General features: G+C 46.3%; 1 protein-coding gene across 11 annotated transcripts in view; it reads left to right on the forward strand.

The window, feature by feature from the left end:
• The window catches only part of ddx4 (DEAD (Asp-Glu-Ala-Asp) box polypeptide 4), a 137,419-nt gene that overhangs the window by 57,035 nt on the left and 66,228 nt on the right, over positions 1 to 14,156 (forward strand). For 6 of the 11 annotated variants that reach the window (XM_038790920.1, XM_038790921.1, XM_038790918.1 and 3 more), the window contains exon 4: positions 3,554 to 3,607. The exons of the other annotated variants lie outside the window; for them this stretch is intronic. In XM_038790920.1, the coding sequence (XP_038646848.1) occupies positions 3,554 to 3,607 (54 nt within the window). The remainder of the gene's footprint in view (positions 1 to 3,553; positions 3,608 to 14,156) is intronic. 11 annotated transcript variants of the gene reach the window in all.

The raw sequence follows: 14,156 nt of genomic DNA on the forward strand, positions 1-14,156 counted from the left end.
TGCGGATGATCTGCTCCTCTATATCTCGGACCCACAAAGCAGCATGGACGGAATCATCGCGCTCCTGAAAGAGTTTGGAGCCTTCTCGGGCTACAAACTCAACATGAGCAAAAGTGAGATCTTCCCAGTACACCCGCAAGGGGGGGGGGGGGGCAGCACTAAAGGGGCTGCCGTTCAATCAAGCCCGACATAAATTCCGCTACCTGGGGATCCAAATAGCCCATGACTGGAAAGGGATCCACAAATGGAACCTCACCAGCCTGACGGAGGAAGTTAAAAAGGACCTGCAAAGATGGAACACACTCCCGCTCTCCCTCGCGGGGAGAGTTCAGACGATCAAAATGAACGTACTGCCCAGGTTCCTCTTCCTGTTTAGATCCATTCCGATCTACATCCCCAAGGCCTTTTTCAAAGCGCTGGACAAACTCATCATGGCGTTCGTATGGGGGGGTAAAAATGCTAGGATCCCAAAGAAGGTCTTACAAAAAACAAAAACCAGGGGAGGGCTAGCCCTCCCGAATCTACAATTCTACCACTGGGCAGCAACAGCCGAGCGAGTAAGGGGATGGATCCAGGAGCCAGAGGCTGAGTGGGTGCGTGCGGAGGAGGCCTCCTGCATGGGAACCTCCCTCCGGGCCCTCGCCACGGCAGCACTCCCATCCCCACCCAAAAAACACTCCAGCAGCCCAGTGGTGACAGCCACCCTCCAATCCTGGAACCAACTGCGGCAGCAACTTGGCCTGACCAAAATGTCGAACAGGGCTCCCATCTGCAACAACCATAGGTTCACACCAGCACTGACTGACGCCACCTTCAAAAGGTGGAGGCAGGACGGGGGGACACTGACAGTCAGGGACCTATACACGGACGACAGGATCGCAACACTGGACGAACTGACAGAGAAGTTTCAGCTAGCTGGGGGGAACGAGCTACGGTACCTGCAGCTCAAAAACTTCCTACGAAAGGAGACAAGGACGTACCCACAACCGCCACGACAGACACTACTGGAAGACCTACTGGACGCAAGTATCCTAGAGAAAGGGAACTGTAGTGACATGTATGACCGACTGGTAGATAGGGACGACACCGTACTGGACGCAACAAGAAGGAAATGGGAGGACGACCTGGGGATGGAGATAGGGTGGGGACTCTGGAGCGAAGCACTGCATAGGGTCAACTCCACCTCCACGTGCGCAAGGCTCAGCCTGACGCAACTAAAAGTGGTACATAGAGCCCACTTAACAAGAACCCGTATGAGTAGGTTCTTCCCGGAGGTGGAAGACAGATGTGAACGGTGCCAAAGAGGCCCGGCCAACCACGCCCACATGTTCTGGTCTTGCCCCAGACTCGTGGAGTACTGGACAGCCTTCTTCGAGGTTATGTCCAAAGTGGTGGGAGTGAGGGTGGAGCCATGCCCGATAGTGGCGGTCTTCGGGGTTTCAGAACAGCCAGATCTATTCCTGGGGAGGAGGGCGGACGCCCTTGCCTTTGCCTCCCTGATCGCCCGCCGTAGAATCCTGTTTGGCTGGCGGTCAGCAGCACCGCCCAGAGCTGCGGATTGGCTGTCCGACCTCTCGGAATCTCTCCAAATGGAGAAAATCAAATTTGCCATCCGAGGGTCGGACGACGGCTTCCACAGAACGTGGGAGCCATTCATGCAACTGTTCCGGGACCTATTTGTGGCCAATGTACAAGAGGAAGAATAGTCGGGGGAAGGTAGCGGGAGGGGCTACAGGTTCGGTACGGGGGTTCGATGGCTAGCTAAGGCCCAAAACCAAACTAAATAAACATGTTGGGGGGGGGGGGGGGGGGGGGGGCGCAGTTACTACTACGAAGATGCTTACCTGTAAATATGTATGTTAATTTTTGCGTGTTTGTTTGTTGTTTTTTCTCTCCTAACAATTTGTAATTTGTTCAATATAAAATATGAAAACTGAATAAAAACATTTATAAAAAAAAAAAAAAAAAAATAAATCTAAAATTACAAAGAATAGTCAATTGAGTTTTAAAATGTTACGAAACCCACGCAAACACTGGAAGAATGTGTAAACTCCACACGGACAGTGACCCAGAGCCGGGATCGAGCCTAGGACCTCGGCGCCGTGAGGCAGCAGTGCTAACTACTGTGCATCATTTGCGCTCATAATGAATTTACCTTTTTAACCCCATTGACTTCCTGGCTTCACATGCATGTGATCCTTGCATTTCAATCCCATTGCTTCTCTGTTGTTGTACACGATCCACTGGTATGTACCCTTGGCTGAACCACTGTATTAGGTACTTTTTATCTTGTGGTTGTTTCCAATTTGTGGCTCACTGTTTCCTGTTATGGTAAGCTGATGGGTAAAGGCTGAGCTGTCCCAAATCCTAGTAGAGAAACTTGAAGTAGTTGCCAAAATTGTTTTTCCATATAGCTTGAGGAGAGGTTCTGAAATCTGGAAATTATGCCCACATGCATTGATTTTATAGTGAAATAAATGTTTGTTAAATAAAGGAACAAAATAGAACTGCACTTAAACGCACACATGGTTGCACACAGTAAACAATACTTCAAAGAAATTCCTAAAGACCTTGACTACCAGTCTATCTTTCCTATTTCTGTGTGTGTGTTCAGCCACCAAATGTTACAAGCTCCTTGACATTACATTGGACAGCAGCCCAGTGATGCCCTGTAACATTCCTGTGCAGTCTTCCTCCACCACCACTGTGTGCATTCATTTCCAGTTCATGGGTGGAAGTGATTTCCAGTTCATGGGTGTACCAAGCCAACTACAGAACTTCCAACCCTTTGTCCCACCAAAGTCTGGGTTGGCTTTTTTTTTCAAAGAGCAATCCAGTTAGTCTCACTCCCCTGCTATGTCTCAAAAAAATGTATTTCTCTAATTCCCTTTTTGAAGTTTACTGCAGAATCTGCTTCTCTATCTTAGGAGGCAGTGCATCCTGAAGTCTTGTCACTTGTGGGCTTTTTTTCTCATTGCCTCTGGCTCTTCTGCCGTTAATTTTTCAAAATATGGGCTTTCTGGTTATTAACTCTTGCCAACGGAAATGGTGTTATTAAACATTTCTATCTAAGCGCAGTGGTTAGCATTGCTGTCTCACAGCACTGATGTCCCAGGTTCGATCCCAGCTCTGGGTTACAGTGTGGAGTTTGCACATTGTCCCCATGTCTGCGTGGGTTTCACCCCCACAACCCAATGATGTGCAAAGTAGGTCGATTGGCCACGCTAAATTGCCCCTTAATTGCGAAAAAAAGAATTGGCTACTCTTTTTTTTTAAAAAAAAAGAAAAGTTCTACCTAAACATTTATGACATTCAAAGAACTCTTTTTATCAAATTTTCTCTTTAGCCTCCTCTACTTGAATGAGAGCAACCCCAACTTCTCCAGCCTGCCAAGTACATATACCCACAACCCTGAAAACTTCCTAGTAAAATTCTTCAGTACCCTCTCCAAAGCCTTCCTGTCTTTCCTGGTTTGTGAGGTCTAGAATTGGGCACAGCACTGCAGCTGGCACTGAACTAATTTTATGTCTGTTCTAATCTTTACCACGTCCAGGTAACCTGAATTCCTCCAATATCCGTACAACTTTGGCTGCCCAGTCAAACATTCGTAAGTTGAAGCATCACCCCCCACCATGAACCCTCTCATCTCCCCAGGGTATTGGCCTTGGCCTCTGGATTGCTAGTGTAGGGACATTACCACTAGGTCCCCTGTCTTTCCCCTTGTTTGCTGCCATTTGCTAACATCTGTCCCTGCAAACCTGTTCCAGCATGCATCCTATCCATTGAAGAGTGTTTGCTTCTACCTGGGGAAGACCGGCGTATTAGTAATATCCAGTAATCCAGATGCCCAGTCTCGTTCTCTGGGAACACTGGTTCAAATCCTGTCATGGCAGCTGGTGGAATTATTTTTATTATATCCGTTTGTTTTTTGTTTATTTGGATGTGTGGAACACTAGGAAGGCTGGTATTTGGTGCCCATCCCTAATAGCCCATCAAGGTTGTAGTGAGTTACTACAGTCAGTGGTGAGGAAGGGATTCCAGGATTTTGGTCCAGCGACAGGGAAGGAACAGCTAATTGCAATGTTTGTGTGGCTTCTAGGTGCTAGAGGTCACTGGTTTAGATGGTGCTGTCGAAGGAGCCTTAGCCAGAAGCTGTAGTGCTTCTTGAAGATGGTACACAGCTCCAGCAGTATGCATAAGTGATAGAGTACATGTTTAAGTTGATGGATGAGGTGCCAGTTGGCTGCTTTGTCCTGGATGGTGTCCAGCTTTGAGTGTTGTTGGATCTATACTTATTGAGGCAAGTGGAGCGCATTCCATCACCCACCTTCCTACAAATTTAGAGCATCCAATTCACTTTTTTTCCATTAAGGGGTGATTTAATGTGGCCAATCCACCTACCCTTTGGGTTGTGGGGGGTGAAACCCACGCAAACACTGGGACAATGTGCAAACTCCACACGGACAGTGACCCAGAGCTGGGATCCAACCTGGGACCTCGGTGCCATGTGGCAGTAATGCTAACCACTACGCCACTATAACTGCCCTTTCCGTCACACACCTGACTTGTGCCTTGTAGATATACGGGCTTTGGGAGTCGGGAGGTGAGTTAATCCCTGCAGAATTCCCAGTCTCTGACCTGTGTTTATCTGGCTGGTCCAGTTCAGTTGCTGGTCAATGGTAACCCCAAAATTGTTGGTGGGGGATTTAGATAAATCTGGAATTCTCCTCCCGAACATCTTTGCGTTGTGGGGGCGAGACCCACACACACTGGGAGAATGTGCAAACTCCACATAGAACATAGAACAGTACAGCACAGAACAGGCCCTTCGGCCCTCGATGTTGTGCCGAGCAGTGATCACCCTGCTCAAACCCACGTATCCACCCTATACCCGTAACCCAAAGATGTGCAGGTTAGGTGGATTGGCCATGCTAAATTGCCCCTTAATTGGAAAAAATGAATTGGGTACTCTAAATTTATTAGAAAAATTTTTTTGTCCAGACGATACAAGGATGAGAAGGAAAACAAGTTATAGAACATAGAACAGTACAGCACAGAACAGGCCCTTCGGCCCTCAATGTTGTGCCGAGCAATGATCACCCTACTCAAACCCACGTATCCACCCTATACCCGAAACCCAACAACCCTCCCTTAACCTTACTTTTAAGGACACTACGGGCAATTTAGCATGGCCAATCCACCTAACCCGCACATCTTTGGACTGTGGGAGGAAACCGGAGCACCCGGAGGAAACCCACGCACACACGGAGAGGACGTGCAGACTCCGCACAGACAGTGACCCAGCCGGGAATCGAACCTGGGACCCTGGAGCTGTGAAGCATTTATGCTAACCACCATGCTACCGTGACCCAGGGCCAGGATCAAACCCTGGTCCTCGGTGCCGTGAGGCAGCAGTGTTAGCCACTGCGCCACTGTGTAGCCCCTGCACCAGTTAATGGTGAATGACAGTTGCTGTACCTGAATTCTGTTTGGGGAGGACGGGAATTGAACCCACGCTGCTGCCTTGTTCTGCATTACAATCCAGCTATTTATCCCACTGCTAAACCAGCCCTTATTATTGTAACGTACGAAACACTGCAGCCAAGTTTGCACAATAATGCCCAGGTAATCGTCTTTTGGGCAGCACGGTGGCTTAGTGGGTCAGCCCTGATGCCTCACGGTGCCGAGGTCCCAGTTTTGATCCCGGCTCTGTGTCGGTCTGTGTGGAGTTTGCACATTCTCCCCATGTTTGCGTAGGTTTTGCCCCCACAACCCAAAGATGTGCAGGTTAGGTAGACTGGCCATGCTAAATTGCCCCTTGACTGGAGAAAATTAATTGGATACTAGATTTTATTTTTTTTTAAGAAAAAGGTAATTGTCTTTTTGTGACTTGTAACATGAATAGTTACATCCATGTGTGAGAACAAATGGAATGTCAGTTTACTTCTCACCCAAAAGGAGGCAACTCCAACACTAGTACAATTACTGGAGAAAGCTGCAATATCAAATGTCTGCTAAATTTTCTGGAGTGGGATACTGAGGAATGTGTACTAAAAACTGAGCCGCTAATATGCTTTGGGCTTTATTACAATTTTAAAAAGCCCAGTTTGGGCAGTACATTGGAACTGTTTCATATAGGTAACTGGAAATTTTAACCAAAGAAAGTAATTATCTCGTTGAACAATGTTTTTAATTTTGTGCTTTTTCCTGTTAATTTAATGGCTGTTAAATCTGACATCTTTCTGGGTTAGTTTTAAATGTCAATTTTATGCCACCAGATGTCCATCTTGCTCTATAAATATGCGAATGTCAGTAAGCTCCAATGTGTGAAATATTGGAGAGAAAAAAATGTATCCTAGGGGACCGGCTAGAGGAAATATCTTTTATATGAAATAGGTATGGTTACTCACTTGGGTATCCTGATGCCTATTTAGGTAGGTTAATGGTTTAGCACACTTGGCTAAATAGCTTTTGTAATGCAGAATAAAGCAGCAGTGCAGGTTTAATTCCCATACCAGCCTCCGCGAACAGGTTCTGGATGGTGACTAGGGGCTCTTCACAGTAACTTCATTGAAGCCTACTTGTGACAATAAGCTATTATTATTAATCTCCTTGTTAGCATTGATGTTATTGAGTATCTTTGTAGAATTAACACCGGTACAGCAAGAAAGGTTAATTGCATGTTGGCCTTTATTGCAAGGGCAGTCAAGAATAAATAAGTTGCCAGATTTAAAAATAAATAAATAAATACCCAATTCAGTTTTGCGATAAGAGGCAATTTAGCGAGGCCAATCCATCTACCCTGCACATCTTTGGGTTGTGGGGGTGAAACCCACTCAAAAACTGGGAGAATGTGCAAACTCCACATGGACAGTGACCCAAAACCTGGGACCTTGGTGCTATGTGGCAGCAGTGCTAACCACTGTGCTGCCCCTCTTGCCAGATTTGTACAGTGTTTTGGTGAGACTACATCTGGAGTATGTAACTTTGGAAAATATATTTGCATTGGAGAAGGTGCAGCACTCTTAATTAAATAAGTCCCTGGGGTGAAGAGGCTGGCCTGTGATGGCTGTGTCTCCTGTTCCTATTTTTTGTCTTTGCTGTAAAAGTGGGGGTTATTGAGTTCAATTGCAACACCTGAGTGAGCTGTTGGGTTAGTGATTTTGTTTGTTTTGTTCTGATACGCCAGAAGACCGGAAAATGTTTCAAAACATTTAGTAATAATAAACAATAGATGGCTTAAAATGTAGCAAGAGAAATGAGAAATATAAAATGTCAGTATGCTTCTACAAGGAAGAGAATAGCTAAAGTGAGTTCGCCCCTTGTATGAGACTGCAGAATTAATATGGAGAAATCAGAAAATGGCAGAGAATTTGAACAAATATTTTAGTCCTGTCCTTGTGGTTAAAATATGCAAAAAATAAATAAATAAATAATCCCCCCCCCCCCCCCCCCCAAAAAAAAATGAGGAAAGAACTTGATGCAATCGCTCTCACTTGAGGAAAAAGAGTAGGAAAACTCAGGGGGTTAAAGGTTGATGAGTGCTGTGGACCTGATGGCCTGATCTTGGGTTGTAAAAGAAATGGCTGCAGAGGTCATGGCATGGGTGCATTAGTTGTGATCTTCCACAATTCCTTAGATTCTGGAAAGATCCCGGCAGGCTGAAACTTGTAAGGTGCTATTGCTCATTTTCGGCATGTAAATTATTCTCTATATAATGGATTTTGAGCTCCTAAGATTGGGGATTGGGAGCAACAGATACCTAAAATAGGTATCTATAATAGTTTAAAGTAACAACCGTTTAGGGCAGCACGGTGGCCTAGTGGTTAGCACAACCGCCTCACGGCGCTGAGGTCCCAGGTTCGATCCCGGCTCTGGGTCACTGTCCGTGTGGAGTATGCACATTCTCCCCGTGCCTGCGTGGGTTTCGCCCCCACAACCCAAAAATGTGCAGAGTAGGTGGATTGGCCACGCTAAATTGCCCCTTAATTGGAAAAAATAATTGGGTAATCTAAATTTAAAAAAAAAGTAACAACCGTTTTGCTATGCCGCCTTCCATCTGAAGAAGGTAACTGCCCAATGAGCACTGTCACCACAGCAGCAGGACATCACCATATATACTGTTGAAAATGAAATGAAAATCGCTTATTGTCACGAGTAGGCTTCAAATGAAGTTACTGTGAAAAGCCCCTAGTCGCCACATTCCGGCGCCTGTTCGGGGAGGCTGTTACGGGAATCGAACCGTGCTGCTGGCTTGCCTTGGTTTGCTTTCAAAGCCAGCGATTAGCCCTGTGAGCTAAACAGCCCCTGTTTTGTGGGGGTGGGGGGTAGCTTACCCAATGTAACTCACCGATTCAAACGTTTTGCACCAATTGACACCAGACAGGTACTCTATGTCAGATGGTTACCGCTTCCTGTTCAAGCTCGGTTTTTAATGTTTTGAGGGTCATATCCTGGTCCCTTCCAAACACCTGCAAAGGTAAGGGACACACAAGACACTATAGTAACTTGGAATGTCACCACTGTAGCCTGAGCTGGGTGACCTTGATTGCTTGCACAGACTGATCATAAAATTGTTGTCTTTTTGGAAAGGGGAATGTTAATATTATGTAGAAAATATCTGTTTATTCCCGACCCAATTCCTCACAGAAGTGTAACACACTGATCATAGTCTTTTCAAATTTGTGCGATTGTTGATCGGTTAATTTGGATGCTGCTTCTGTGTGGTTGAGATTTGGAAAGGAAGCAATTAGATGGGGAGAAAAATGTAATTGGCAGTAGTAGTAGTAAGTTTGGAGGATTTGGGTACCAGTCAAAAGTGTGATCTTTGGTGCCATAATGTTTGTTCTGATGTTTTTTCATTTGAGGGGTGTTGCCTTTTTAGAATTAGAGAAAGGATTATCTGTTGAGCTCCAGTCTAGTTTCACCAGGCGGCATAGTGGTGCAGTGTCTAGCACTGCTGCCTCACGGCACTGAGGACCCGGGTTTGATCCTGGCCCTGGGTCGCTGTCCGTGTGGAGTTATCACATTCTTGTGTCTGCACAGGTCTCACCCCCACAACCCAAAGATGTGCAGGGTAGGTGGATTGGTTGGTGATGCTAAATTGCCCCTTAATTGGAAAATTAAAAGAGAGGTCTAGTTTTAGATGTTTGTTGGCATTGAGCTGTCAGTGTGACATGCCGCTGTCCTGACCTCTTGAGTTGCATAATCCCTGGAAGCTGACTGCTATGTGGAGACGTGTCAGCTGTTTGGCAAGGAAATGGTTTGGTTTATATTATGCATTTACTCTTTGGCACCATACCAGCATTGCAAGGAGCAGGCTACCGCTTCCACAGCCAACAGATTTGATCTGAACATCTGCAGTCCTCCCACATTGGTCATGAATGGTGGTGGACAATTAAACAACTCACTGAAGAAGAATGCTCCACATCTTCAGCCAATTCTATTCACTTGTGATAAAACAGCTGAAGGCATTGGGTACCAAAGGTTATGGGACTTTATATTCCAAGAATAGCACTGAAGACCTGTGCTCCAGAACTTGCCGTACCCCTAGCCAAGCTGTTCCAGTACAGCTCCAACGCTGGCATCTACCCGGCAATGTGGAAAATTACCCAGGTGTGTCCTGTACACCAAGCAGGGCAAATCCAACTGGGCCAATTGCCACCCCACCAGTCTGCTCTCAACCATTCGTAAAGTGATGGAAGGGGTGCTAATGAAGCAGTACTTGCTTAAGTAATAACCTGCTCACTTTGCTCTCGCTCAGTTTGAGTCTGCCAGGATCACTCCACTCAAATTTAGAGTGCCCAATTCATTTATTCCAATTAAGGGGCAATTTAGTGTGGTCAATCCATCTACCCTGCACATCTTTGGATTGTGGGGGTGAAACCCACACAGATGGGGAGAATGTGCAAACTCTATTTTGACCCCGGGCGCTGTGAGGCAGGAGTGCGTGCCACTGTGCTGCCCTAGGATCACTTCATTCTTGTTTTTAATAAATTATTTAAGAGTACCCAATTAGGGGTCAATTTAGCGTGGCCAATCCTCCTACCCTGCACATCTTTGGGTTGATAGATAGAGAAATACAGCACAAAACAGGCCCTTCAGCCCACGATGTTGTGCCGAACGTTTGTCCTAGGTTAATCATCGATCATAGAATTTTGGGCACTAAGGGCAATTTATCACGGCCAATCCACCAAACCTGCACATCTTTGGACTGTGGGAGGAAACCGGAGTACCCGGAGGAAACCCACACACACACAGGGAGGATGTGCAGACTCCACACAGACAGTGACCCAAGCCGAAATCAAACCTGGGACACTGGAGCTGTGAAGCAATTGTGCTAACCACAATGCTACCGTGCTGTCCTTAAGAACAAATTAATCCACACTCCATTATCCTACCATAATCCATGTACCTATCCAATAGCTGCTTGAAGGTCACTAATGTTTCCGACTCAACTACTTCCACTGGCAGTGCATTCCATTCCCCCACTACTCTCTGGGTAAAGAACCTACCTCTGACATTCCCCCCCCCCCCTATATCTTCCACCATTCACCTTAAATCTATGTCCCCTTGTAATGGTTTGTTCCACCCGGGGAAAAGGTCTCTGACTGTCTATCTATTCCCCATATCATCTTATAAACCTTTATCAAGTCACCCCTCATCCTTCTCCGTTCTAATGAGAAAAGGCCTAGCACCCTCAACCTTTCCTCGTATGGCCTACTCTCCATTCCAGGCAACATCCTGGTAAATCTCCTTTGCACCTTTTCCAAAGCTTCCACATCCTTCCTAAAATGAGGTGACCAGTACTGCACACAGTACTCCAAATGTGGCCTGACCAAGGTTTTTGTACAGCTGCATCATCACCTCACGGCTCTTAAATTCAATCCCTCTGCTAATGAACGCAAACACACCATAGGCCTTCTTCACAGCTCTATCCAGTTGAGTGACAACTTTCAAAGATCTATGAACATCGACCCCAAGATCTCTCTGCTCCTCTACATTGCCAAGAACCCTACCGTTAACCCTGTATTCTGCATTCATATTTGTCCTTCCAAAATGGACGACCTCACACTTGTCAGGGTTAAACTCCATCTGCCACTTCTCAGCCCAGCTCTGCATCCTATCTATGTCTCTTTGCAGCCGACAACAGCGCTCCTCACTATCCACAACTCCACCAATCTTCGTATCATCTGCAAATTTACTGACCCACCCTTCAACTCCCTCGCCCAAGTCGTTAATGAAAATCACAAACAGCAGAGGACCCAGAACTGATCCCTGCGGTACGCCACTGATAACTGGGCTCCAGGCTGAATATTTGCCATCCACCACCACTCCTCTCTGTCTTCTATCGGTTAGCCAGTTTGTTATCCAACTGGCCAAATTTCCCACTATCCCATGCCTCCTTACTTTCTGCATAAGCCTACCATGGGGAACCTTATCAAATGCCTTACTAAAATCCATGTACACTACATCCACTGCTTTACCTTCATCCACATGCTTGGTCACCTCCTCAAAGAAGTCAATAAGACTTGTAAGGCAAGACCTACCCCTCTCAAATCTGTGCTGACTATCCCTAATCAAGCAGTGTCTTTCCAGATGCTCAGAAATCCTATCCCTCAGTACCCTTTCCATTACTTTGCCTACCACCAAAGTAAGACTAACTGGCCTGTAATTCCCAGGGTTATCCCTATTCCCTTTTTTGAACAGGGGCACGACATTTGCCACTCTCCAATCCCCTGGTACCACCCCTGTTGACAGCGAGGACGAAAAGATCATTGCCAACGGCTCTGCAATTTCATTTCTTGCTTCCCATAGAATCCTTGGATATATCCTGTCAGGCCCGGGGGTCTTGTCTGTCCTCAAGTTTTTCAAAACGCCCAACACATGGGGGGTGAAACCCACGCAGACACGGGGAGAATGTGCAAACTCCACACGGACAGTGACCCAGGGCCGGGATTCAAACCCGGGTCCTCAGCGCCATTGGCAACAATGCTAACCACTGTACCACCGTGCTGCCTGGATCACTCCACTCCTAACCTCGTTACAGCCTTTGTTCAAACATGGACACCAGAGCCGAGGTGAGGTGACATTGACTGCCCTTGACTGAGTGTGGCAATGTGGAGTCCCTGGAAATCTGGAGTCAATTGGAATGGTGGAAAAACAACTCTCCACAGGTTGGCGCCTTATCTAGCGCAAAAGAAGATGGTTGTGGTGGTCAGTCATCTCGGCTCCCAAAAGTTTTTCATGGTAGTGACCTGGGCCCCATCAATGACCTTCCTTCCATCCATCATAAGGTCAGAAGTGGGGATGTGCAATCATCAAGCCGTGTTTAACTTCATTCGCAACTCTGAAATAGCCTTGCAGCAAGTATTGGACAATATCCACGGCTGATGAGTGGCAAGTAACATTTATGTCACAGGTGGCAGGCAATGACTGTCTCCAACAAGGTGCACTGACTGACTGTCTCCAACAAGACAGATTCTAACCACCACCCCATGGCATTACCATCGCTGAATCCCCCACTATCAACATTTTGAGGGTTACAATTGACCAAAAACTGAACTGGACTAGCCTCAAATACTGTCAAAGGCTAGGATTCTTACAACAAGTAATTTGCCACCTGACTCTCAAGTCTGTTCACTATTTACAAGGCACAAGTCAGGAGTGTAACGGAATACTCCCCACTTCTCTGGATGAGTACTTTAGAAGCTTAACACCATCCAGGATAAAGCAGCCCTCTTGATTGGCACACTTCCACAAACATTCACTTCCTCAACCACTAATGAGCAGTGGTGGCAGCAATCTGTATCATCGACATGATGCACTGCAGAAACTCACCAAGGCTCCTTGGGTAGCAAACCCACTACCATGCAGAAGCACAAGGGCAGCAGATGCATGGAAACACCACCTGGAAGCTCTCCACCCACCAACCTGACTTGGAAATATATCACTGTTTCTTCACTGTTACTGGGTCAAAATCCTGGACCTCCCTCCTTAACAGCCCTGTGGATGTACCTGTACCACATGGACTGCAGCGGTTCACGAAGGCCATCATCACTGTCTGTCGTGTCATGTGAGAGAACCTTTAAGAAATGGCTGTTTATAAATGGGTGTGTACATAAATATCTGTCGTGAGAATACCTTTTACGAAAGTGTTTGTTACTGCAGTAATGTCAGTGTGGGTGGTGCTGGGCTGTCGGCTTTTTACTTTTGTTATAGGCTGTTTGCTGCAGGGTGTGTTTTAATTTAGTTTTCAGAGCTGGATAGCTGCAGTCACAGCCAGAAGGTGTATGAATCTCTCTCTGTAATCTAAAAACTGTAAATCGATCCTGGTGATTTAAAACTAATAACAGTAATGACTTTAACCTGATGTGCTTCTGGTAAAAGGTATTTTAAGTCTTCTGGATGTTAAAAAGGAAAGCTTAAAGGATTACTTAGAGTTGTAGTCTTTGGGGCAGCACTGTGGCGCAGTGGGTTAGCCCTGTTGCCTCACGGCGCCGAGGTCCCAGGTTCGATCCCGGCTCTGGGTCACTGTGTGGAGTTTGCACATTCTCCCCGTGTTTGCGTGGGTTTTGCCCCCACAACCCAAAAGATGTGCAGAGTAGGTGGATTGGCCATGCTAAATTGCCCCTTAATTGGAAAAAATTAATTGGGTACTATAAATTTATTTAAAAAAAAAAGAGTTGTAGTCTTTGGGGTTTGTAGTTGAATTAATGGTTGCTAAGATGCTGACTGCATGCTTTAAAAAGGTTAACTTGAGTTCATAGAATAAACATGGTTTTGCTTTAAAAAATACTTTTCCATTTCTGTTGCACCACACCTGTAGAGTGGGCCGTGTGCTCTCCATACCACAATCTATTAAAAGTTGTGGGTCAGGTGAACTCCATGAAACACTTTGGGGTTCACTAAACCCTGGCCCATAACATTTGGGCAATTGGGGATTGACAATAAAGGCTGGCCAGCGAAGCCCACATCAAGGAATGAAGTGCAGACTTGAGAAACATACAAAGTAGGTGCAGGAGTAGGCCAGTCAGCCCTTCGAGCCTGCACCACCATTCAATATGACCATGTTTGATCACGCAAATTCAGTATCCCACTCCCGATTTCTCTTCATACCCCATGATCCCTTTAGCTGCAAGGGCCACATCTAACTC

Source organism: Scyliorhinus canicula, chromosome 3, assembly GCF_902713615.1.
Source record: "Scyliorhinus canicula chromosome 3, sScyCan1.1, whole genome shotgun sequence".
Lineage (NCBI taxonomy): Eukaryota > Metazoa > Chordata > Chondrichthyes > Carcharhiniformes > Scyliorhinidae > Scyliorhinus > Scyliorhinus canicula.